Raw genomic sequence first — 26795 nt, forward strand, 5'->3', positions numbered from 1 at the left:
GGGAGCTGTTTTCAAGGTTGCAGCTTTGAGAGAGCGATGTGTTGCTGGGCCAATGGATGGTACACTTGATCGAGCCCTGCGAAGGCCTCTGTGTAAACTTTCGGAATTCTGGGGGGCGTTGCAGAGATCTCCCGGTCTTGCAGCTGCCTAAGATAAGCTCCGTAAGTAAGCTCCCTTGCTTGTTAACGTTGCCACCTACCCATCGGGGACCCTCGGTCTCTCCCTGCCCTACGTGTACAAACCAACAAGAAGCTTAGGGTTCAGATCCCAGATATTTGTTGTCTTTAGACATAGGGGTTTTGCTTGAGTAAAAGTCAAGTCTTTGGCTATTCTGGGAGGACAAAAGGTCAGGCCGTCCTTATTATACAAAATTGCCCCAAGGTTTTGTTTGCTTTCCTTGGTTTAGTAGAATTTGCATAGCGTGTTAAAAAAAAAAAAAAAAGCATCAAAGTATAGTTCATTCTCTGTGAGCTCTCCTTTGTGTGCAGATGTGAAAAGCCTCTGCCCATTTATTTGCTAGTGAAAGGATGAATACTACAGAAAAAAGTGAAAAAGAATATTCTGCTCAAGCTTACCTGGGTTCGTTTTTTGCTTAGCACCTTCAAATTCTGTGCACAGACATACGTTACACATGCATGATGACCATGCTCTTTTTCACGCACAATATTCTTAGGGGTCAACAAGGTTAAATCATGATTTTATCCAATGGCTGTATTCTCTTATGTCGTAAAAACATTCATTCAACCAGTCCCCCCTGCTTGGGCATTTAGCGGACGCCAGTGGTGATTCATTGTCCTAATCATGAAATAACACTACAGTGAATGTTTTTCTACACGTAAGTGCCTCCAAACTCAAACCCACCTGGAAGTGGTATCCAGATGGAACAAAGCGTGGGAGCCCTTAATAGCTTTTGTGGAATTTTCCCACATTTCTTTCGAAAGGATGATCGCCGTTTGAAGCACCATCCGGTGGGGTCCAACCGTGCTGATTTGTAACAGAAGTGTTTCTCTTCTCCTTTCCTACTTCGGGCTTGTTTTGACAGTAGTGCTGATTACAATACGAGTAGCAACAATGGCAGCGGCTAATATTCCTGGCGGTATATCGTGGGAGAGCATCAGAGTAGGTGCTTTAAAAACATTGTGGGTAATGGTTAAAAATATAAACTCTGGAGGCTGACTTCATGAGGTCAGATCCAAATTCTACCACTTAACCTCTAATTGGCTTCCATTCCCTGCTTGCAAATGATTCACAGTCTGACTAGGAAGACCAGATGAGTTCATCGAGGAGTAAGCCCAGTAAAGCACTGGATAATGTTGATTCTTATTCCTAATTGTGGGTGGTTTTATTAACATCATTTCACAGGTGAGAAAATGAGAGGGTAGGGGTATGGCTCAAGGCCACCTGGCTCGCGAGAAGTGGGCTGGTTGTACCTGCAGAAGCCCTTTCCCCAAGGTTTGCAACTGCGGGGAAATACTCAGCCTCGTCCAGCACAGGGACCAGCACTGACATCCCAGGAGAAGTTAGTGTTGCCGCCGAGTTAGACCAAGGCAGAATCAGGCACAGAAAAGGAGAGCATAAGGTCACTGCAACTGGAGATGCCATGATGTAACTCCTTGTTTCCAAGATCAACAATAAAGCTGGGGTTTGCGGGGGGGGGGGGGGGGGGGGGGGGGATTATTTTCTTCATCCTTGCAAACTGAAGGTAGTTCTGTATGGAAGTGTTTTGTGGGATTGTGAAATACCTCTTCGATTACAGGGGCCCTGTGGGCAGCAATCCCGAGGTCTTGTTCGGGACCCGTGCAAATGCCTTCCTTGCCTTGGGAAGGCCCTCTCTAAATATTTACTGACCCGAATTTCTACTAAACATTGTCATAAACACTTTCAGTTATTTCTTAATGTACTCTGTTCATAACTGCTTAGTCAATTATTTTTATTAGCATAACGTTCCTTTTAAGCATAATGATGTTGGGGAAAAAAACAGAAACATTGTAAGCACATTTTCTCAGCTATGGCTGATTGTGAATGTTTTCTCTCTTTTCTTTTTCTTTTTTGGACTTCCTTTGCAGATTTGATGAATTAATTGTGAACTTCCCAGGGGGGGACCTAATATGAACTGAAATTTGTCGTTTATTCTATAATGTTGCGGTTCTATTCTAGTTCCAGTGACTATCCATTGAGACCGAAGCTTGAATATTGCCAAGCGCTCCTAAAATTGCTGGCATAACCTACTTTCTCCAGAGAACCTGACTTCAATTTTCATAATGAATTAACGCCTTCTCTCTCCCCCAATTTCTTTGCTCCAATAGCTCTTTGTGGAGACCACTGATGTCAGTGGCAAAACTCTCGAGGGGCCGGTTCCTCTGGAAGTCATCGTGATTGACCAGAATGACAACAGACCGATCTTTCGGGAAGGCCCCTACGTTGGCCATGTCATGGAAGGATCACCGACAGGTATGTTACATTGGCTTCCATTAGCATAATGGCTTGGGAAGTGGGATACTATGTGACCTTTGGGGATGCTGGAGACTGTTTTCTTCCTGCTCCGCCTTGTGATATACATCAGCACTGATATACATCAGTTATTTCCCTGGGTGGAAGCAAGCCCTGGAAATCTGGAACTCAGAACATGCCTGGGGTGTTGCAGGCTGTGAAAATCTCTCTCCTCGTCTCTGAAAGCGACCGTCCAAGGATCTTTCAAGGCTGTGTGAATAGATCTAGCTCACCCTTGTGACGGCCCAAGGTTGAACTCTGTGGGATGGCAGGCCTTTGAAGAAAATTAAGGTCCCCACCCCAGGCTCCTCAGTCATTCCTTTTCGTAATTGTCTTTTAATAAGAACCATTTTGGAAAAAACAGGTACGACTTTTTTTTTTTCCCCCTCCTTTTCTTTACACAAGGTGCATGGAGAAACTTTGTGGCCTCAGTCACAGGGCCAAAGGCAAGACATTTTATTTCTCTCTGGAAATACAGGCACCTACGTTATGGAAATCACAGGGTTACTACAGAGCTCCTGTTATCTTTTTTCCACACTTAACCTTCCAGGGAAGGTGTTAGAATTTAGAGCTCCATTTTTTTGGCACAAGAGATACGAATAAATGCATTCTGTGACCAGCAGCAGAAGTCACTGCTGAGTAGGATGCTTGAGAAAGTAGAGAGCAAAGTCGAAAAGCCCCTATTACGAGACTAGACTTTCATTGTAAGTCTTAAAATTCACCGGAATGAGCACATACCATATGAAGACTGTCTCTGTGGCTGTGTCTAGATGGGGCCCCAAGAAGTGATTCAGTGGGGCAGACGGGAGACAAGAGCCCCAGCCCTGCTTCCTCGGGTTCTGTTTTTCCCTTCACTGACTTGATGGGATGTATCAGTAACTGGTAGACAGAGGAGGCTCTGCAAGCGTCGTCATGGTAACCTGCCTAGACTACCCCTGAGTCATTGTATGCAAGGCGCCTAAACCTGTCTCCCCAGCTCTGGGCACTTTATCTGCTCCCCAGGGGCAGGAGCGGAGCTCCCCTTCTGTGACTTGAATGCAGTCTATAAAAAGGAGCTAGAGGGCATTTGGGGGAGCCCACGAGGCAGGAGGGTAATAACAGGCCTGGAAAGGTAGTGGAGGTGGGTCTGATCATTTTCAGGCAGACCTTTCCAGTAACACCTCTCCTCTCCATAGGCTTCTTTTTTTGTTGTTTATTTATTGATTGATTTTTGAGAGAGAGAGAGAGAGAGAGAGATCCCAAGCAGGCTCTGCACTGTCAGCACAGAGCCCAACGCAGGGCTCGATCCCACAAACCCTGAGATCATGACCAAAACCTAAACGAAGAGCCTGACGCTTAACCACCTGAGCCACCCAGACACCCTCGTAGGCTCCTTTTAATGGAAGGGTGGCCTCTTGTAAGAGAGAGCCTGGGATTTGGGTTTAACGTTCACAGATCTCTTAAACAAGCTGATGTGCAGGTCGAGTTACGGGAACTGATAGGGAAAGCTGTTAAAGAGGTTAGAGTTTGAGCAGAGCAGGAAAATGATTCCCAGTTTCCGTCTGTGAGCGACTGGAATTTGAGCCGGTCCTGGAAAGTGTTCTAAATGTAAATGACAGCGCTTCTGTCGGAGGCGGCTGTGCGCGTGTGCGTGTCTTTGTATATTATGTGTGTATATGATTAGACGCCGTCCAATTTTCCTCCCGCTGTGCCCTTCCTTAAAGTTTCAGGAAGAATTTCAAGTTTTATTGCTTTATATACATGTCATATTTTCAAAGAAAAATGGAATCTTTTACGTACACTGAATTTCTTAAAGCACAAAGCAATTTGGTTAGGATGGACGGATCTCCAAGCAAAACATAAAGCACTCCCAACCTCTACTACTGTTTGGGATTATCCTCTAAAAACACATAAAGACTCGGAGATCTATGTGACTTCTTCCAGCTGTGCAGAATTTGGCCTGAATCATTGTTTTTCTTTCTCAGCCGCCTCTGGGTTTGACTAGAAAGCAGGAGTTGAAATAGAGTCAGTCAAATTTGGGGTCAAGAATGGGGAGACGTGGTGGAAAACTTCGAGAGGAAAAATCATTTAGATGGCTCAGCACCTCCCAAGAGAGCTCAGGCAGGATGGCCCCTAAAGCCCCCCTGAGTACAGTGGGAATCTGGGAAAGGAACCACTTACAGGTTCTGACCATGAACCCTGACAGGCTGTAGAGATGATGGCCTGTCTGATTTCAGTAATGCCCTGCCCCTTTGTGCTTGGTGGAATCCTGTGTGTCGTAGCCCATGGCAGATGGGTTGTACAGAAGGGGATGCTGACCCTGGAATGAGTTGAGTGACTTTGCCGTATTCACATAAATGATAGATGGGAGCCAGTGTTCGGGGCTCAGTCTGTCTCCCCGACCTTCAAACCCTGAGCTCTTTCAAGTGTCCCACAAACTTCATGGTGAGAACGGCCATCACACTGTCGTTGCATTGTGTTGAGCACTTACTGTGCCCCCTTACGACATCCTAGCAGTTCCTCCCCTACCCGGTTTTCTACCCTGAGGGGTGGATACCACTCTCGCCATCACACACCGGAAAAAAATGAATCTCAGGTCCAAAGTCACATGGCTGGCTGGTGAGCCAGAGTCTGTGTCCGTGTCTCTGGCCTGAAACACGGGCTCTTTCCCACGTATGACTTGGACGTGCCCCCCCCCCCCCCCCCCGTCCCTCACGTTCTTGACCATGAGCCCTTTGCAGTCCCAGCAGGGGGGAGGTATTTGCTCTATCAGAGGAACTGATGTGGCCCCCGATGGAAAGTAATGAGCTCTTCTGACCAAACGTGGAGCTCACGGAATCCCTTTTGGTGTAACGTGTGCTCTTACTCAGTCTCTAGGGTTAAACCGTGCTGCCCGTGGGCCATGTTGTCACTCACATTGCTCTCTTCTGAGTTCAGGTCATCAGGGCCAGCTTCGTGGGGTGTGACCTGCATGGCCTCTCAGGGCCCCACGCTCAGGCTCTGCTGTCACCACCTTAAAATTATTAGTAGGTGTTGGACAAGAGTCCCCTTTGCATTTTCCTTTTGTACCCAGCCCCTTCCCCCAAAATTGTGCCACCGGTCCTGAGCATGGCCCTGTGGCCCAGAGCTCATGTGATACTCCCCCCAGCTCCTTAGCCAGGTGAGACCTTGGGCAGCTTCCTGAACCTTCTAGAAGCCTCCGTCACCTTGTCTGTAGATGGGGTGGGTGCGTAATAAATAGTACCTACCCTAGAGAAGCGTGTGCACCGATAAAATGGGACACTGTGCTTCACTCAGCACTTGCAACATAACAAATGGGCAAGAAATGCTAGAGTATCGTTAATGCTGCGATGATTCTCAGTATTCCTGCAGCGTACCCTTTAGGGAAGGTAAGGCAAAGAGACATGCAGTTTGTGTGAAGGAACATTCATCTCCCAACAAACCAAGCATCTTTTTCATGTTCCGGTGTACCTGGATATGCCATCGACACCAATCTGTCATGGAGGAAGGTCACCCATATTTATCTGGGTGTGCAGACAGGAGACCATTTCCAGCTGCTCAGCACTAAACTCCAGGGTATTGTTTTGGGGAATCAGTACTGGATGAGGAAAGATCAACAGAAAATAATGGTCTTTGAACTTCGCAAATTATGAGCTATTCCTTTCGTGGAGCCACAAGGCATTGATTTACGGGACCCAGGCCCGGGCCCGGCTGTTCTGTGGGGCCAGCCAGAGCTCTGCGCGAGCCTGGTTTTCTGAATGCCCAGGGCATGCCAAGACCTTGTGAGTGGGGATAGAGGGCTGGGACCCTTGAAGTTCCTGGAGGGCACACTTACCAGGGCCCCCAGTGCCTATTGGTACCAACTCTCCCCTGTTTTGCCACCAGTAGTGTTCTGGGCACCTTTGAGAAGGGCCAACCACGAGACCCTGAGATGAGGATTGAGGGCTTGGGGTTGACCTGAGGTGCAGGACAGAAGGGGAGGAGTGTTCCAGGTAAGGGAAGTTGGCCAACTCGAGGTGCCCCCTGAAGCCAGCTACCAGGGTGGGCAATTGTGAGCTTGAACCTTTAGGTTGGGGGGCCCGTAAAATGCATAAAACACACACATTAGAGTCATTCCCACCCAGGGGCCCGGTTAGTACGCATCCCCACACGCCCATCAGATATTGGTCACGAACTATACCCAGAAGGACTTTAATTCCCAGGCCCCTTTGGCCATTCACGAACATGGGCAAACCAGGTTACAGAAGCTCTGGGGCAGCCTTCCAACCAACAAGATAAGGGAGCTGGCTGTTGGGCTGGCCTCAGCTATGTTCTTCCCTCCATGCTTTCGGCCACCCTGAACATGCCCAGTGAGCAGGGGCAGTCCGGAGAATGGCACCCACCCCTGGATAGATGGATCGACTTTGAGGGATGTTGGGGGAGGGAGGTAATGGGAAGAATTCGCTTAGTCCCTAAAAGACACGACCAAGGAGGACAAATGATGTTGACCTTTCTCTTTAATTAGGGGTCAGGGCCTGGAGGTGCGTGTTCTGACTCCTGAGAGAAAACTGGGGCTGAGATGTGTCCTCCTGGCAGTTGAAGAAGCGTAGAGATTAGCAGCTACATCCCCTTCTGACTTGTGAGAGCGCCAGTGCCCTTGCCCGCCCTGGGGCTTCCTCTCCTCCCTCTTTCGTTGCTTTTCTTGCCATCCAGTGTTGTTACTGAGCAACTACTATGTGCCAGCATTATTCTTAGCTCTGAGGGTACAGTTGCGGACCCGTCAGGCGCGGCTTGTTCCCTCCGGGTTGGCACAGCCAGGTAGGGGGCCTGGCTACAAATACGAACTGAAACGTGGGAAGCTCCGTGGATGCTTATTCCAGAGGGGCGCAGGGCAGCCTCCCCGAAGAGGGCTTTGTCCGTTATTTTTCCTCTGGGGCCCACCTGAGTTTCTGTTACTTGAGGCTCAGTTACCTTTATTTAAATCTCATGTAATGTTCATTTTTGAGAGAGGGAGACAGAGTCAGAGACAGAGTGTGAGCGGGGCAGGGGCAGAGCGAGAGGGAGACACAGAATCCGAAGCAGGCTCCAGGCTCTGAGCTGTCAGCACAGAGCCCGACGCGGGGCTCGAACTCATGAACTGAGAGATCATGACCCGAGCTATAGTTGGACACTGAACCGACGGAGCCACCCAGGCGCCCCTCAGTTACTTTTATTTTTAAAAAATCCAGGGGCACCTGGGTGGCTCCGTCGGTTAAGCGTCCCACTCTTGATTTTTGTCTCAGGTCGTGATCTCGTGGTTTGTGGCATCGAGCCCCACAGCGGGCTCTGTGCTGATGGTGCGGAGCCTGCTCAGGATTCTCTTTCTCTCTCTCACTCTCTGCCCCTCCCCTGTTCTTTCTCACACACTCCCTTTCTCTAAAATAAATAAACTACAAAAAGAATTTTGTTTGAAATCTAACTGTGACAGACATGAGGAAAAACATCCCATCGGTTGGCCTTTGGAGCAGATGTCTGTCCTGAGAGCTCAGCTCCCCTCGACAGTTGGTATTTCCCAAACAGCTTGGGCTACAGCAAGGTGGTTTTGACATCTGATAGTGGGTATCTGAGACCTGGCTCAGTGCAAATCCTCAGCTTGTCGGTATGACCTGGTGGTAAAGCCCCTTCCGGCCCCCTGTTCATATGCCGTAGTGAGTGCCATGTGGCTTCTCTGTCCGCCAAACTGTCATGTTGTCCTTCATTGGTATTTTCGGACTTTCACTTGGTGAGTTCTCCCAGCCTCAACTACCGCAGCCAATCCTATGGGCTCTGGAATATTGGGCATGTGACTATTGGGATTTTTTGCTTGTTTTCTTAAGGCAATGTGTTTCTTTAAAAAAACAAAACAAAGCAATTCAGCTTTTGGTCAGCATTTTTTTTTTTAAGTAAAAAAGTCCAGTCACCCTCAAATCTCACCATCCAGAGAACAGCACCGCTTCCATGTTGGTGAGCATAGTTCCAGGGCTCTGTCTGGGCATGTCTACACACAGGGATGCTCGACACAATTTTGTAGAAACGGAGCCGTGCGTTCCTCTCTGTAACCCACTTTCTTCCCTCCACAGGGTCCTATGGACTTCTTCGTAAATCAATAAAAGTCAGGCTGCGTCGTCGTTTTAAACAGCCACTGTCTGGATCTGCCATCATCTAGTTAACCATTCTCTATTGATTTAAGTTTCTCCACTCTTCCATGCTTAGAATCAGATCTTCAGGAGAGAACGTGTCTCTTCCTCTGAGCATGACAATTCTCGAGGATAAACCCGTTGAAGTGGGATGGACAGGATGGAGGATGTGCTCGTGACATTTGGGTGTATGTTAGGGTGGTGCTTCTAATCACAGGATCATCTCTGTATCTTGGCCAAGCTCATGCATGAGGGTACAACGTTAGTCTTTCTTTTTCATTTGAACATGCTGGTGGCCATTTTTGTTTATTTGCTTTTCCGGATTATACCCAACGTCTCCAAGCTTTAGTGGTCACTTCACTGGCTCTATCAGTAGGTCCTGAGCTACTCTGCTCTAGAACCCTCCCTGGTTTCTGTGTTCAAGGAAGAGGACTAAAATTGTGGATCCTGTTCTCTCTCCTGAAGCTGCCATTGGAGTCTTAGCTGAGGGAAGGTTCCCGGAAAAGATGTCATTAATGTGCTGCAGTGTCGTTCAGATGGCATCAGGCAGCCCTTGAATTATGGCACAGATCGCTCCGGTGCAGTTGACCGTAAAACAAAATTTATGAGTTATATAATCCAGAGACATCTTCCCAAAGGGCAGCTTCTAGAAATAAAGTGTAGCTACTCAAGAAACTGAATCCTGTCAAGTTGCTCCTAACCATGTCTGGGGAGCCCTGGTGATACCTTACAGGGGCTCCAAACCAAGCCCATCAACAACCTCGTTGTAGCCACTAAGTTTTCCCTCCTTTATGCCCAGGCCCCTCTCTGATGGACACCACTGCACATATTAGACCCAGTGCTGCTGGTCCGCTGGAGCCTTCACGATACCGTAAGGCCATGTGAGACACAGGAGAATGCCTGGACCCCTTCATTCTGTCACAAGCGTACCCAACCACTAACATTGTGTGTCTCATCTTTAATGTGGGCAACCTTGAAAAACACTCTTTGCGTTTTTATTCCTAGCCCTCTCTCCACCTAATTTCCTGTATGAGTCCATGGGGTTGGAGACCAGTTCAAGAGGCAGACCCCACTTTGTTTCTTGAGTCACAATTCTCTCTAATAAGGAAGGCTTTGCTTTGTTCCTGGCCACCCTTGCGTGTCTGTCTCCCCACTGCCAGCCCCCCATACTCCAACTCCTTCACATCAGATCTGCACACTCTAGGCACTGAGGATAACCTGGCGAACTGGAGGGATCTGGCTTCCCTGGCCATGGCGCTCGTATCCTCGTAAAAACAAACACTCGCCAGTCATGCCCCACTGATTCGTTGGATGTACTTCCGACTTGAACCGGGAGTCCTCCTCACCCCACTCTACATTTGAGAGAGACCTATGACATCAGTGATGCAAAATACAATTACAAACTTAAAGAAATAATACTTGGAAGTGAAGGGAGGGGAAAGAAGCCTCAGTAGTTTCAGAAACTTAGGGATCATTCCACAACCTTGAGAAAGAATAAATCTGACCAGAGTTTTTGGCCCAAATGGAAATTGGGTGAAAGTTGAGAGCTGCAAAAGAAAAATGAGAGTGTCTTCAAGTTTTTATGGCACAGAGCGTGGGGAATGCCACAGCCTTGAAATCCAACCCTCATACCAAAGGATTCGCTCAGAATAGCCCAGGAGTTTTTAGTGCTACAGATGAGTAAAGCCAAGGAACACATCCACAAGGGCATTAAACAGTTACAGTTTCAGAGAAGCTCTTTCTTCAGAGTCATTCCTGCTGACCATTATCTTCAGCTAAACCATTCAAAAAGTATTTATTGGGCAGCTTCTATGAATCAGATATGGTCTAGGTGCTAGTGATAGAGTAGTGGCCAAGAATATTCAGGATTCTACTCTTGAGACATTTGCATTTTACTGGGAAGAGAAGAGTAATTAACAAGGAGACCAAGAAGATCATTTAAGTAATTTGGATAAAAAAAAAAAAAGACAAGATGAGGTGATAGAATGAAGGTGAGGTCAAGCAAGGACTCTCTCACAAGACGACATTTGACCTGAGACCACTGAAAACAAAAGAGCCCACCATGTAAAGGTATCGAGTCGGCATGTTCCAGTCAGAGGGATCAGAAAGTAGAAAGGTCTGAGGCAGGAAGGACAGATGGAGGGACAGAAAAGAGACCAGTATGGTGGAAGAATGTCAGCAAGAAAACTGGCCGTTGAGTTCAAGGAGAGAGGGAAGCATGAGATCAGAACACAAGTCACCAACCTTGGGCCATGAGCCAAAGCTGTCCCGCTGCCTGTTTTGTTTTCTTAATAAAACTTTATTGGAACACAACTGTGCCCATTTGTTTCAGCCTTTGACTGTGGCTGTTTTCACGAGCTGCTGTTAGACTTGAAAAGTTGAGACACAGATGATATGTTCCACAAAGTCAAATAAATAAATCAGGGAGAATCCCAAGCAGGCTCTGCACGGTCAGTACAGAGCCCGACATGGGCTGAATCCCACAAACTGCTGAGATCATGACTTGAGCTGAAATCAATAGTTAGATACTTAATGGACTGAGCCACCCAGGCGCCCCAGGTATATTTTTTTAAAAATGGAACATATTCAAAATATTTTAAGGAGCTCCTGGGTGGCTCAGTCGGTTAAGCGTCCGCCTTTGGCTCAGGTCATAATTTCATGGTTCGTGAGTTTGAGCCCCGCATCGGGCTCTCTGCTGTCAGTGCAAAGCCAGCTTCGGACCCTCTGTCCCTCTCTCTCTTCCCCTACCCTCCCCCTCAAAAAAAAAAAAAACATTTAAAAAAATAAATAAAATATTTTTACCTATTTTTAAATATATATATATATTTTTTACTTCGCCCTTTACAGGAAAGGTTTATAGAACCCTGGATTGGAGCTCCATAAGTTTTGGTTATATTTTAAATTTAGTGGTGGTTTAAGGAGGACAGTGGCAAAAATATGATTTTACTGTTACAAGAGGACCTGAGCTAGTCCATGTAGAACAAGCCATCAGTCAACCAGGAGTATTTCAGCATTCCAGACTCGAGGGCACTGTGGCCTGGATGGGGTGGGCACAGTGGAGATGGAGAGGTCATGTAAGATTTTGTGGTGAGCCCATGATGGATGGGGGAATGCTAGATATTGATTCATTTTATGGTACTGGATTACTATAACTGATGCCATCTGTGCATTGAGGAATTATGGTATTAGTATAAACCTTAATAGGTTGATAAATTTTCTGAAAGTACGAACTAGATTTTACCTTCAGTGTTCTTTCTAAAGCGTAAGCTCAAGACCAGGGGGACCAGATTATCTTCTCTTTCTCCCTTTCCCTCACTTAGCAGAGTTCCAGACACACAGTAGCCACTCATGTACATTTCATGCAATGAACAAATAGCCCCAAATGGCGGAAAGTGTGAGTCACTACAAGCTTCCCTTTTTATTTGATTTTTAAATAAACATTGTCTTTATTGGCAATTTCTTCATTACTCCAACAAATATTTCTGGAGTGCCTGTTAGGTATGAGAATATGCTGCTGCTCGGGAAGCATGACGTTGGAACGGGGTGCACGGAACAAACACGGACCCTGACTCTATAGAGTCTGCAGACTCCCGCACAGGAGAAAAAGGCAGGAGCCCCTGGGAGCATCTCCTTAGGAATAAGAGAGGGAGATGGTCCCTGCCCCTGGTTAAGGAAGCAGTGCAAGCCACCAGGGTAATTTTTCTAGCACTGGATACTGGTCTAGGTTCTACACTTGCCTCTCGACGAAATCCTTCCAGTCCTTTTTCAACTGAGGAAGGAGAAGTTCAGGGAGGTTAGGTTTCCTTCCCCAAAGTCACACAGCCAATGGGTGATAAAGCTGGGGTTCAAATTCAGACTAACTCCTGTGCCCTTTGGTCTTCTCTCTGTCTGCAACACCCACTGTCCTTTACGTCATCCTTGGAAAGGTTAAGATCATTTCAAATCTGCCGCCCTGAGCCTAGAGAATATTTCCTTACATGCATATGTGAGTATATATCTGGGTGCATTCACACGTGTGTAGAGGTGTGTGTGTGTGTGTGTGTGTGTGTGTGTGTGTGTAGATGAAGGAGAAAGAGGGAAGAAGGAAAGTGGTTTTATTATAGCCTCGCCGGTCAGGTAACTCAGAGCAACCCTTAGTTACTGGCGGGAGCCTCCTCAAACAGAGCCAGATCCCCCCCTAGTGGTAGTTTCGGGGAGGCTCAGGGAGGACTCTCCTCAAAGATTCATAAGGCATGCGAGACCATCAGTCAAGATAGTCTACAAATGTCAGTTAGAAAAGATTTATAATCAGCAGAGAGCTTGATAAACCAGCTTTTACTGCAGCACCATTGTGCTAAGAACACCGTCCCTTCCAAGGGCAGAGGGCAGAATGCTGTTTCCATCCGTCTGTACAAATACTTGTGAATCCCTTCACCTTAATACATGGACAGTAGACTAAGAGAAGCCCTGAGTAATTTATGTATAGAACCACCTCCCTTCATAAGTAAATGGAATAGATTTAATATTCTGAGCTCCATGGGAAGAGGGCGTATAAAATCCCTTTCAAGTATATGTTTTATAAAATATAGGTCATGAATTGAGTTTTCCAGTATCAAAGAAAAAAATTTTAATAGACTCACAGCTTTCTCGCTGTAATTATGGCTGCATCTTTTTTTCAAGCCAAGCATAGTACCCAAAGCTATTTTATTATTCAGAAGACTGGCTCTTTTCAAAGATTGCTCACAAGTTTGGTTTGGGGGATTTTCAGTGTTTTCTTCTTGTTCCGGATTTCTGCTTGTGTTCAGCATGTCGCAGTTTGTATCCGCTGTGTTTGTGGTTGGGAGGGGTCGCTAACCCAGAGACCGTCTCGGTGGGGAGGACAGGGCAGGGCTCCTGACTCTGTGGTTGGCCTCTGTGTCTTTGAGAAAGGTCTCTATCCAGACTGATGGAGGGTCTGTCCCCTGGGCCGTCAAAGCTAGACTCAGTGAGCTGCTGGCCATCTGTCCCTCTGCGTTTCTTCCCACTTCTGTGATCTCGCCCCCTCTCCTGCTAAGGAGATTCTGTGCACGTCGGCTCACACGAGGGTTCTCAGCCAGGGTTAGAGGTGAGGACTTGCACAGTAACTTACATACAGGAAATTAAGTTAACTAGGTGCTTCCTGTGTGTGATGCACCATTCAAGAATGGCTGGTTGGATTTCTACCGGTTTGGGAAAGTGCCTTTGACATGTTTTAACTTGAAATGTCGACCCATCCACTTAAAAGAGATAATCCAAGGGACCTAGGCTATTGCTGAGGCACGTCATGTGGATTCAGACACTACAGAGCAGTGATTCACCTGCAGACGACTTACCTTCTTCCCAGCCCCCAGACACGTTGGGTCACCCCACTAAGGGAGGGGAGAGCGCCACTGGCATCTAGCGGGTAGAGGCCAGGGATGCTGCTGAATGTAGCGCACAGGACAAGCCCCCAATGAAGGATTATTGGGCTCAAGAGGTCGGCACTCCCAAGGTTAAGAAAACCCGCCCAGAGGAGGAAATGAAGAGTTTGGGCTGTGTGCATGGCACATCTGGAATCTGGAGGAGCACGGACATTGGCTAGTGACGAGTCTGTGACGAGTCTCGGGGTGAGCTCTGTGACGAGTCTCGGGGTGAGCTCCGGCCAGCCTGTTCCTCTGAGGACGGTCCAGCAGCATGTAGCTGCGGGTAGCGGTGAGCACTGCGTGAGTGGGAGCTGGGACGAGGCCCTATGCCAAGGGATTCCTGCGCATGGTCTCCCTGACTCACCATAGGTATCCCACACACAGACGCGTGATCATCTCCGTGTTTCCAGGGAGGACACTGAAGCTTAGGGAGGTTAGAAAACAATTTTCCCAGGCGAGCGGAGCCCTCTCCCTCAACACCCATTCTTCTCTCCATTAGTAACGAACCCCAACATACGACAGCGTCATTGTGTCCGCGTGAAAACCGTATTGCGGCTAGGTGTGGCCGTGTGGTAGAGTCCCAGCCAGCGAGCTACAAGCACGGCATTTTGTCACGTTCCCGGGATGAGCTGGGGGCCACGGGAGCTGGGAAGGTTGCCCGTTTGTCCTGGCCGGAATGAGGTCTTGGGGGCTAGACCTCAGGCAGGCGCTGTGTTTCACAAGGTGGCTTTGAGGGTGGAAACTGTGTCCTAAGAAGGCGGCGAAAGACAGACAGGGACAGGATTCTGTTGCCCGTGGAATGTTACAGCAGCCCCGGACTGCCTCTCTCCAGAAGTGTCTTACATGAGACAGTAATGAACTTCTGTCTCATTGAGCTCACTGTTATGTTGGCTCCTCTGTGCTCGTCACCAAATCTAATAACAGCTGACATACCCAGCGTCAGTCCACGAGTAAGAATTACAGCCAAGACAATTGGACTCGGAGTCATGCTTTTCAACTGCTGTGCTGCCCGAGACATTCAAACCCTGTGTTTCATACCACCTGCCTCTGTATGGTAGTCAGAAAATTGAGCCTTTATTGGAGCAAAAATTGTCTTTGTCTCCTCCATTATCTTAGAGTTCTTTCCAGAAAGTGTTCTGAGGTCTCTGTCCTTAGGTATTCTTTATTAGATTAAAAACATACCCAGTGCCCCATGATGGAAACTTCCTTAGCATAGCGGTTTTCATTTTCTCTTGTCACAGTCATTTCAGATCAGAGTCCAGCCCCGATTGTCCGAAAATGCTCCAATAATGCGCATCATCGTGTGGCTGCCATTTACATCAGTATCCACATCCCAAGGACTAGGGAGGAAGGGGAAAGATACAGGGAATGTTAAGAGGGCTCTAGAAGGTTTTCACAGAATATTAATTTTTGGGCTTGTCAGGGAGTCAACTGGACATGCATCTTCAGGATGTGCCTGTCAGTTCATTGGGGAGATCGATATGTTCTAACAAGAGTGCAGCCCAGGGGTCGAGACCACTGGCTCTCGTGTCCAAAAGGTCTGGTTTTCAGTTATGTTTCCACTGCTAATTGAGAGCCCTTCAACACAGCATCTTACCTCTCTGAGCTTTGCATAACTCCTCTGCAGAAGGGGGATAACGGTAATGCCCCCAAAGGGTAGCAGATATCAAGCCTGGAGCACCACGCCGAACAAAATAAATACTACATGTGCCATAAACATTAGCGGCTGCCAGACGCCTTTTCCCCCCAGTGGTAGGGCACAGTGCCGCTGCTAGCATCTTGCAAGGGAAGGAAGAAGTCTGCCCGCCAGCAAAGCTGGGTTCCAATCCTGGCCCTTCCTCTTATCAGCTGTGCGAATTCGAGCATCTCTTCCTTCATTTTGCGTTGGTGATAGTCCACGGTGGCAGCATTCTATATGAGTTGGAATTAGGCAGATTTGAAATGATGCAATATGGGAAATATTTGTAAAGTCTCACTTGGGCACACGTCTAGAAACATTTCTGTCATCCTCAAAGGAAGCCCTGTATTTATCAGAACTCATTCCCCACTTTCTCCCCAAATTGCCCAGTCCCAGGAGACCACGGGTCTACCCGTTGGCTCTTTTGATTTGCCCATTCTGGGCATTTCACGTAAATGGGATCCCACAGGAGGTGGTATGTTGTGACTGGTTTCTTTCCCACGGCGCCATGTTTCTATGATGCTGGGTCGAATGCAACACGGGTCAGTATTTCGTTTCTTCTTGTTGCCAAAGACAGGGTCCGCTCCTTATATCTGCCTTGGCCACACTCGGTGCTGCCTCAGCTGGTAAAGAGAAAGACATAACATTCTTTGTCAAGAGTACTCTTGAATTAGGCACATTTTCAATTATTTGACATAGTCAAGAACATGGCCCTTACATAAAGTATACCTGAGCTCTACTTACAAGAATTAAATGAGATAATATATGGAAGTTCTTGGTAGCAAGGCCCGATACATGGTGGCCCCTCAGGAAATAGTCTCTCCCTGTGTTGGTTAGGTTGTCTTATAACACACCTCCTTGTCATCCACTTTAGTGTCTGTCACCCTAAGGAATCCCCATCAGTAACGATTCCAACTGATTAAGTAGAAGAATTATGTGTAAGTGTTCTCTAAGGAGTTTGCTCACCAGGTATCCCAAAAATGTCTTTTGGAAAAAAAAAATCCAATTTGGACTATTTTGTCAAGTTTCTGGAAACCTACCAAAGGTTCAAGTTAGATATTCCCTCGTAAATTTCCACCGGTATCCATATATTCATAAAGTATATCTGAGACCTTTACTTTCGTCAACCCAAGTATATTTCCATTTTAACAGCGTCACTGTTGGGTGTATGAGCTTTAATGAAAGACAGCCTTTGAAAACGACCATCGTAGGGTCTTTCTGACTTACTTCAGCAAGGTTTAGAAGTAAAAGACACTTATTCATCCTCAATCCTTTCCCCTTGACCTGGGCTGTTAGGCACCACATCAAGCAGACATCTCCGCTACTCCAACGAGCCATCACAGCTTGCCTCGTAGGTGACAGACATCAGAATGGGTACTTCTGGATGCGTCTATTTCTTCCTCTCAGTGATGCCGATTATCATCATGTCCGTGTTTCAGATGAGGAAGCATAAGCTCAGAGAGGTTGACAACACATACACAGAGGAGAAACTGGGAGTCTGGATCTTTCTGATCTCAAAGCTCATCTTCCTCTAAAGAGGCTGAGTGTCCTTTGTCTTGGTATGAGTTAATTACTTCTTAGTATTCCTGCTTATCCTCCACAGAAAGACTTTTTTTTTTTTTTTACCCTGATTCAGTGGTCTCTGAAACAGCATTCAGGGCTGTTTCCTGGCCAAGGCTTTGCATCTCAATTCGAAATGTTTATTTTATTGCTTATTTTATTTGCATCTCCATTCGAAATGTTTAACAGGCAAACAATGAAAAGTGCAGTGGGGCTTCAGCTTAAGAGTTTGCAATCTGAGGAGCAAGTCTAGGTCATGGCTGTCCATGGGGATGACACCTTATAGCATGAGATAGTCCAGCCGTGCCTGGTCCTAATTACAAGTTAAGGAGAAAGGTCAAGTTACATCACAAAAGGGCAAACACCCCACCCGAGAGAAAAATTTCTAGAGTTAGAAAAACCGTAACCGGGGATCTAGGGATGAAATTCATCTTGCAATGTATCAGCAAGGAATGCTTTCTGCTGCAGGTAACAAAAAGGCAATTAATGTGGCTTAAACATCTCAGGTTGATTTTTCTCACATTTCCAGAAGCTGAGGGGTGGGTGGCCGCTTCTGTCGCTTCACCGATTTGGTAGCATCTCTGTGAGTCTCTGACCTTTCTCTTGTGGCTGTGAGACTTGTCACAGCTCTAAAATCACAGCTATGTCTAAAGGAAGAAGAAAAAGGGGGCAGGAGACATGTCTCTCCCTTTTCATTAGAGATGCAAAGTCTTTACCAAAATAGTCTTTTCTTAACAACTCCCCAGAGCAGAACTCTGGCAATCATGTGATTACCCCTGGCTGCAAGAAAAGCCATGTGTAAACCAATATTTCCATATGTGTATGTGCACATGTATACGTGTGTGTATGCACGCATGTGTGTTCATCAACAGGGTGGGCTAGGGAGGAGAAAATTGGGAATAGATCTGGGATTAGCCATGACTGGTCCCCACGTGGCCCCCAAAGGTTAAGAGATGTACCCAACTTTTAGAAGGTTAAAATGCAGGAGAAACCAGCATTTTCCATGATTTTATTGTGAGTTTGAGAGTGAGTTGGGGGGCATCACCGAAAGGATTTCTTGGCTAAATAAAGGAAAAAAAAACAAAATCAGACTGGTTTCTTTACTGTTCAAGTTCTCAGAGACTTTAAGCTGTGAATGGCCTCGTCAGTCTCCAAGAAGAGGCAGTCCCGGAGAATCTGTTCCGGGCAGGCTGTTCCGTGAACCTGGCATGCAGGATATGGTAGGTATGTTGGAAAGGTAGCTTTTAGCCAGTGAACGAGTGGATCACGAGGTACCTGAGCAGGCATGCCTCCCCCCTCACAGCGGAGCGGTTAGAGCTCCAGGTTGAATATAAGATTGTCTGGGAACAAGACAGTGAACGTCGGAGAAGGTTGTACAGTGTCAGGTAGATTTTTGACCTTGGTGAGCATCAAGTCCAGCCACGGAGGGAAGGGGACTCGTGAAGAAGTTGGGCACAGGGACCCCACCATCGATACCTCTGGACTGCCTCCTTCCTCCTGCATCCACCCAGATCCCGCTAGTCTCCTTCACAAAGCTCATCCATACTCAAAGAATAAAAACCTTGCTGAAGGAATTTAACTGTTCCATAAATATTAAGCCAGGAGTGTTGGGAGTTTCAATTGTTTGGGGTTTCCCCTGTTCTCATGAAGATCAGCCCTTTGACCAGGTCCTTGGTAGGAAATTGACCAGCCAGGAGCCTGAAGGTGGACATAATAAGTCCAGATGGAAAATGACAGATTTTGTGCCTGTGCCTCTTACCAAGGACTGTTAGTCACAACCGTTGCTGCGTTTTTACTCTCCAGGTAGTCTCTGCCTCACTCTCCTCTTGTCTGGTAGCTGCCCAGCTTCGCCGTAACTGTCACACACAGGATATGAAGCTGAGGGTTTCATACACATCACCTCATTTCAGCCTTGCATTATCCCCGAAAACAGATAAAAGAATTCTCATTTACAGATAAAGACCTAGAAGGTAGTGGGCAGGGACCTTACTGGGATCTCACGACTTGGCCTCTGTATCTTCCTTATACCACGTGAATACATCAGTATAAAAAAGAGAGTCTAAATGAAAATTGCTATGCAAGACAGAAAACGTGACTTTAAATGCATGATGGCTTTTACCATTAGGTCAGAGGAAAAACGGAGCCAGAACTTGATTAGTCTAGGGACCAGTGAAAGGTGGGTGATAATTTTGGACTTTCTTTTATAGACGTTTGTACTAGGGCTCTCCAGAGAAACAGAATCAGTACTATAGGTCTATATTTATAGCTAATAAGAAACTGGCTCCCACAGTTATGGAGGCTGAAAAGTCCCAAGGTCTGTAGTCAGCAAGCTGGAGACCCGGGAGAGCCGATGCTGTAATTCTATCCCAAATGCCAGGAGGCTTGAGATCTATTAAGAGTGATGTTTCAGCTTGAAGGTGGGGAAAAACCAGTGTCCCAGCTCAAAGTAGTCAGGCAGGAAGAGTTCCTTTTTGCTCAGGTTTTCTGTTCTATTCGGGTGTTCAATTGATCCGGTGAGGCCCCAAGACTTTGGGGAGGGCAATCTGCTTTACTCCATCTATTATTTCAAATGTTAATCTCGCCCAGAAATACCCTAACAGACACACCCAGAACAATATTTGGCCAAGTGTCTGGGCACCTTGTGTCCCAGTCAAATTGACATCTAAAATGAACCACCATGATACTGTAGGCAGAATCTTGACCTTGACCCCATGACCTCCATCCTCTGGTCTTAGACTTGCGATTATGTTGCCTTATGCAGCTAGAGATTTTGCCAATGCAAATACAGTAAAACCATGGTTTGCAAGCATAATTTGTTCCAGAAACATGCTTGTAATTCAAAGCACTCATATAGCAAAGCAAATTTCAAGAACCATTGGCTCAGTTGTGATCATGTGACATTTGGCAACACGTGCTACTCCTATTACAAGACCTCGCTCGTTCATCAAGTTAAAATTTATTAGAAGTGTTTGCTCGTCTTGTGGAACACTCGCAAAACAAGTTACTCGCAATCCAAGGTTTACCGTAAAGTTATGAATCAACTGACGTTAAAATAGGAAGACTATCCTGGATTCTCCAGGTGGATCTAAATAATCACCTGAGCCCTTAAAAGTGGAAGAGGCAGGCAGAAGAGTGAGTAAGAGAAGCAGTAGAAGAGGGAAGTAGGAGAGAGGAGGCAGAGGTTGGTTCAGACAGTCCTAACTCCTGAGAAGGACTCCACCTGTCATTGGCTTGAGGATGGGGTGGGGCCACATGGAAAGCGTGGGAAGGAAATTCATTCTGCTGACACCCTGACCGGGCTTGGAAAGGATTTCCCCAGAGCCAATAGTAAAGAATACAGACCTGCTGCCAACCTTGATTTCAGCCTTGTGACACCCAGGTGAGTCTCGCTGTGCCCAGACCTCTACCCCACGGTCGCTGTGAGGTCATAAATGGGTGTTCCTTGAAGCCGCTACTTGGTGGTAATTTGTTACAGCAGAAATAGAAAAGGAACGCAGTATCTGGTTTATTCCCTTCCATGCCAGCCGCGAGCAAAGTTGCTTTTCCCAAGAATGAAAACAGAAATGGCCAACCAAATGACAGAACGAAGGAGAACCGCTCGAGCTCGCAAACTGCTTTAACAACCGTCCCAAGTTCAACTCCAAATGCAACCCCACACCAACATCGTTCTTAAATGAAAACAGCATCAGAAACAACCTTCAGGACATGTTTAGCAACACATCCGAGCAAAGCTTCTTTAATTGTTAATTCTTTTGATAGTCACGTGACACCACTAATTACAGCGAACTGTCCGCTGAGGAGGTCACGCTGACTGCATCCAGGAGCTCCACGGACAGGTCCCCAGGCCCACTGGGCTTTCAGAAGCGACCTCGCCCCTTGCCACCGTTCACCTCCCTCTCCCAGAGCAGACACCTTTCACAAGGTGCTGGAATTCGATGAGGACAAGACCCTGAAAGAAAACATCATCCCCGCAACTGGGTTAACCCACTATCGTTAATGCAGTTCAGCGAAACCTGAGGTGACTTAACAGCACAGCAGTCCCTGGGCTCGGCGTCATGGCGCTTTTCAAGGTCTCCCTACACGCTCTCCTGCAAGGTGCGTGTGGAATGTGTGTGTGTGGAGTCACCCTTCCTGATAGCATCCTTGTTTGGGAGCATAATCTCTCCTGGCCCATCTTCCCCTCCAGTGTTCCGACGATGTCTGAATTCTGGAACAGAAAGAGGAACAGCATGGCTCTCTTGGGAGCGCTCAGTGCATGGGTGCAATCTAGAAGGCAGACAAATGCCCTTTCACCTAATACGTATTTGCCAACACCTAGCACACATTTGGTCAACGGCATGCTTAATCCTTCCAGTCTTTTTCCTGTCTGTTTTTATATGTGACAGCTTTATCACGAGATCATTCACATGCTGTACATACAACTCAGCCGTTTAGAGCGGGCAGTTCAGTGTTTTGTGGTACATCCATAAAGTTGTGCAGCCGTCACTACACTGGGTTTTAGAATATTTTCGTCACCCCCAAAAGAAACCCTGCGTTCATTATACTTCTCATTCCTCCCAAACTCCCCCAGCCCTAGACAACCACCAACCTACTCTCTGTCCCGTGGATTTGCCCGTTCTGGACACTTCATATAAATGGAATCCTGTACCATGTGTCTTTAATGGCATTTTCCCCTTCGCGTAAGGCTTTAAAGGTTATGCTACATTGCAGCATTCATCACCCCATATCTTTTTATTGCCAAATATTCCATTATATGCATTATTATTTTATTTACATCTTTACGTTATCATTTCATTATATTTTATGTGTCTGTTCCTAAGTTGGTGGACTATGGGTTATTACCAGTCAGCAATTCTGTAAGTTTAACGTACAACATTGTACAAGTTTAAGATGTACAAGTTTAAGATGTACACTGGGCTGATGCGATGCATTTATAGGTTGCAATATGATGACCGCTGTAGTGTTAGCTGACACTTCCATCGCATCTCCTAATTATCCTTTCTTTTTGGTGGTGGGAGCAACTAAGATCTAGTCTCTTAGCAACTTGGAAGTCTGGAAGACCGTGCTGTTGGCTGCCATCGCTATGCTGTGCATTAGATCTCCAGAACTTACCTTCCAAATGCAAGTTTGTACCCTTTGACCGGTACCTGCCCCCGCCCCCACCCGCCAGCTCCTGGTAACCACCGTTCTACTCTCTGTCTCCGTGAGTTCAGCTTGTTTAGATCCCATAGAAATAAGTATGTGGATCGTGTACCCAGCAGCCTTGCCGAAAATCCTCTTTGAGCATAGACGCTACTATACTTATTTTATAGTTTCAGTGACTAATGTCCTAGCTGGGTTCTCATGGTGTAGCTGCCTCAGTCCAATGCTCACACTCTGTTTCCTATGCCTTCATAATTCTGCAAGTATTTGTATGTACATGGACAGCTATTAAGCTGACACATCACATATTAATGCGGTATTGCCCCAAATGCCCATTTGATTTAGGTCTGCCTTTCCTACATAGCAGTTAGGGAAGTAATACGACTGCTTGCTAGAAGCCACAACTTAGGATATATGTCTTTCCTTGTAGAACCATCTTCTGTCTGAGTCATCATTGGCTTTTTCACCATTTTTTTCTTAAACATTGGAAAATGGACTCATTGCCTAATGGCACTGTATCTCCCCATCAAGAATGCCTTCTTCCATCATTCTTGATGATAAACGATGGCACTTAGGGCCAGACCTGTCTCTTCCCTTCTATGGTAACAGGAGAGTCGCTTCTAGTCTCGACCTCTGTCCTGTCCAACCACAGACCACTTCTGTAGGGGCACTTGCCATGACCGACACCAGCGTCCTTTCCCTAGAAGAAGTAGCCACCCCTGCTGAGCCTGCCCCGTGTGTGTGACACTTACTGTGGAACCAAAGTCTGAGTGAAATGACGTCACGCACGCAGCCCCTGGTTGCCTTGTCTCTCCACCCCTGCTTTGCTGCTGGTCCCGCCCTCTACTTTGAGAACACAGTCAAGGCCATCTGGGATGATCTCCACAAGCCTGTATCTCTTCTGCCTCTATCTCCCTACGCTCCAACATCTCTGGCCTCTCAAATATCTCAGGAAAGAAGTCACCTCCTCCTTTTTGGAATCCCTGTATTTTTAATTCTGTATTCTGGTGAGTCTCCATGGCCGTGCTCTTTCGTGACCACCTTCTCCTTCCTGCCCTTCACTCACATTCTTCATCATCTCTGTCCTTTTGGTGGACAGACGTAGCCAGGTTTCCGAGTCCTCACAAGAGAGAACTGGCCGCCTCCCGCTTTCCTTTCCTTACGTGCTATCACATACTCTTTTCTCCTTCCTGTCACAGAAGTACTTTCTGAAAACCCATTGTTTCCTGATACAAGCATTGTATGCCTCTGCCAGTATGAAAGATAATTTTAGGTGGCAAAGTGGTGAACTTTTATGATTTTAATAGCTTTTTATTTTGATGCATAACTGAACAATACCTAGTATATCATTCCCATGATTTTTGTTCATAATGTGTCTTAGAGCCAGGTTGAATTTTCGAGATAAATTTAAAGCATATTGAAAAATAAACAAATAGGGGTACCGTTAGTGAACACGATAAAGTAGTCCCTGAGTGGCCGGAATGTGGGAAACCTTCGTCACCTCCAAATGGAATCTCCTCGGGGTGACCCCGGGAGACCCACACGGTAGGAAGGCTATGAAGACCAGAGCTAATGTGTTCAATAAATGTTACCTAATCATCTCCCAGGTATACTTGAGACACTGCTGTGAATGCACAAGAATGACCTTGGGTAGATGGGATGGTCCACCTAAGTGGGTGTTTAGGAGATGTTTGCTGGGTTCAAGCTTCAGCAAGCAGAGCATACACGGAGTGCTCCCCGTGGGCCGACAGTGCACTAAGGTTCACATTCACCCTTTGCAACAGGCTCATCAACCCACTGCATCCCCAGTTTATAGATGAGAACGCTGAGTCTCAGGGAGGTAAGGCATTTTACCCAAGGCATTTTACCCAAAGATCCCTGGACTAGTAGAAGATGGGGCAGAGACGGAAACCCCAGGCAGTCTGGTTCTGAGTCGGTTCTCACACCCACTGTGTTCTAGCTCAGATCATGAAGGCTCTAATGCACAAGCCAGGTTACTTGGCATGAGAGCGTTTTTTCTCCCTGTGCCGTTCTTCCCCCCAGTTCACTGCAAGAAATATTTATGCGGAATCCGTCGTGCGTCAGGTCTATCCCAGCCATGGAAGATCCAGAAAGACGTAACTCACCTCTGCTTTCTGGGGAGAGTCCTGCAGACCACAAACAAGGAATGGAATTAAACTGGGCTCACTTTAGCACAACACATAGGGGGAGTCCTCATTTTCTATTAATATCACCCAGGGAAGCGAGGCAACGGACATTTCGCAAAGTCGAATGAACCTTTATAAAACATCAACAGAAATGGTATGAGGTATCAACAGAAATAAAACACTAGAGTCATTTTTCCTAAATAGTTAGTGGTAGCAATAGACTCGGTCATTTATGTCACCAAAATTAATGTTGGTTCCGACAGCTTTTCCAGGATCAGAGTTGGGGAGCATTTGGAGATTTCTAGGATACTGAGCAAATACTTGAAAAATGATATTGAAAATGCTTGCTGTGTGTAACAGTGTCTCAATAAGAAACAGAGGGTACACTCAAATGAAGACAGTGCGGGGGCGGGGTGCTGTGTAAAGGTAAATTGTAAAGGATGGGGGGTGTAACCTGAGCCAGTGACCACAAAGCTGTTATCATCCCGAGCCCTAGGGAATGAGGGGATGTTCAGACCTAGAAAGAGAGTCGTGTAGACAGGGACACTTTGGGAGGAACAGAGACCTGGAGTCCGGGACACTGCTGGCCCAGGGCAACCCAGAAGGGGGAGATGCAGGGAAATAAACACCCTGACCTCATTCGACTGCCACACCTTCTGATCGCCAAGCCCAGAGGAGGCCAGAGCTCTAGTGCCGTCCCTTCAGGCCAGCCTGCAATGACCCGGGGTGGGGTGGGGCACGGTGAGGTGGGCAGGCCCACAGGTCAGGCTGAAGATATTCCATACACGAGGGAAACCTTCTGACGTGTTCTCGCTGCTGTGACCTAACGCAAAGACAGACTCACGTGTTTTGAGTGGGAAAAGAAAAAAAAAAAAAAAAAAGTCCAACCCCTTGGCCTGAAAATTCTGGAATTTTGGCAGCATCAACAGTGTGCTACGGATGTATCTAAATATAATTACATTTCTCTCAAGGTAGGGAATTTCTTTGCACCCATGTAATCACCGTGAATGAATGACTACATAACCTTGGAGAAGATTCCTAGCATCTCCATTGGTCTCTAAACTCAGAGATACTTGCTGTTGGCGCTGTGGAGACCGTTAGTCAGTTTTTATTCAGGCCTTTGCAGAGACCGTGTTTTCTCTGTTGAAAAAGTCCACCATCAGTATACGTGCTGCTGCGTCCACAAATACTTAACTCCATGCTGTAACGTGTAGGTAGAAAACAGTCCCCAGCGAGAGTTTTCCTGGGCTGTGCGTCTTGCATTGTCAAGGCGTAAAGAGAGTCTGAGTTGGAACCCGTACCCCCTTCAGGATATGAGCCGATCCAGGTCAGTGAATTGTTTCGAGGTAGAAGAAGTTTAACGAATGCAGCTTGGGCTGTGTGCTCCTCCATTAGCATTTGTTATTACGAAACCATTAGTCCGTCTCCGGATGCTTTCCCACAGGCTGATGGTGTCAAAAGAGTGACAGGTCTCTCATTAAAAATGCATCGTGTCTTACCTCCTGCCTCCTCTCACACCCCGACCTACCCTCCTGTAAATATACTGCCTCCACGAGAGTCTACAGCAAACCACCTTGGGTCCTGTTCAGAGTGTCTACTTTCTGCCACATCGCCATGTGGGCAGCGCATGCATCCACAGCCGTAATATACACGGACGCGAGCCGCAAAGAAATTGAGTCAACTCTTTAATAACCGTGGGAATATCGCATCTCAAAAAAAATCTAGAAACAGTGTCATGATATCATGTACCAGCAATTTAATTTGCTGGGTAGGGATTAAGAGGTGACAAATTCCCTCTCGTTAAGTTCTTTTAATTCTGTCTCTGCAAGTCAGAGCTTTCCACATATTCCCTGGCCTCCCAGCTGATGTGCTAAAAATGGTCTCACCGTACTGTTCTCAGACATGCAACGATCTAGACGAAGCTGTTTAGCTACTTACAATCTGTTTACATTACATAGAAGGTTGGTTAATTAGAAATAAACATGTTTCTTAATTAAGGAACAAATTAATTTTTAAAGAAGTGCTGGGACCCCCTCGGGTTACTGCAGATAAGGGACTGAGCACGTGGCCCGTGGCTGTCGGCGTAATTCTTTGCAAGGAGGGTCTGATGTGCGCGGTGACACAGACCACGGTAGCCTTGGAACCAGGTATCTGTGGATTAGAAACCGTAGTCATTCTGCTGATGTCTGGTGAATTTCTGCTGTGTGTGAGGCAGCGGGCTGGGAGCTCCAGGAGCTCAAAAATGAATATGACAAATCAGACCCTT

At 46.8% G+C, this 26795-nt stretch overlaps 1 protein-coding gene and 1 long non-coding RNA gene across 10 annotated transcripts in view; one reads left to right on the forward strand and one right to left on the reverse strand.

The window, feature by feature from the left end:
- CDH13 (cadherin 13) overlaps positions 1-26795 on the forward strand; it is a 1030961-nt gene that overhangs the window by 640425 nt on the left and 363741 nt on the right. For 6 of the 8 annotated variants that reach the window (XM_042919726.1, XM_042919730.1, XM_042919731.1 and 3 more), the window contains one exon: positions 2307-2451. In XM_042919726.1, coding sequence (XP_042775660.1) covers positions 2307-2451 — 145 coding nt within the window. Of the gene's footprint in view, positions 1-51; positions 162-2306; positions 2452-21270; positions 21336-26795 lie in introns of those variants that run through there. The other 2 variants (XM_042919729.1, XM_042919732.1) reach the window with 2 other exon arrangements.
- Positions 15145-20656, reverse strand: LOC122208554. Of its 2 annotated transcripts, none has more exons than XR_006197274.1 (4): positions 20583-20656; positions 19000-19096; positions 15600-16303; positions 15145-15342 (listed from the first exon to the last, which is right to left on the reverse strand). It is a non-coding gene; the product is annotated as an uncharacterized LOC122208554 (long non-coding RNA). The 2 variants fall into 2 exon arrangements; XR_006197275.1 differs by having other exon boundaries at positions 19000-19118; positions 20583-20620.

Source organism: Panthera leo, chromosome E2 (genome assembly GCF_018350215.1).
Source record: "Panthera leo isolate Ple1 chromosome E2, P.leo_Ple1_pat1.1, whole genome shotgun sequence".
NCBI classification, from domain to species: Eukaryota; Metazoa; Chordata; class Mammalia; order Carnivora; family Felidae; genus Panthera; species Panthera leo.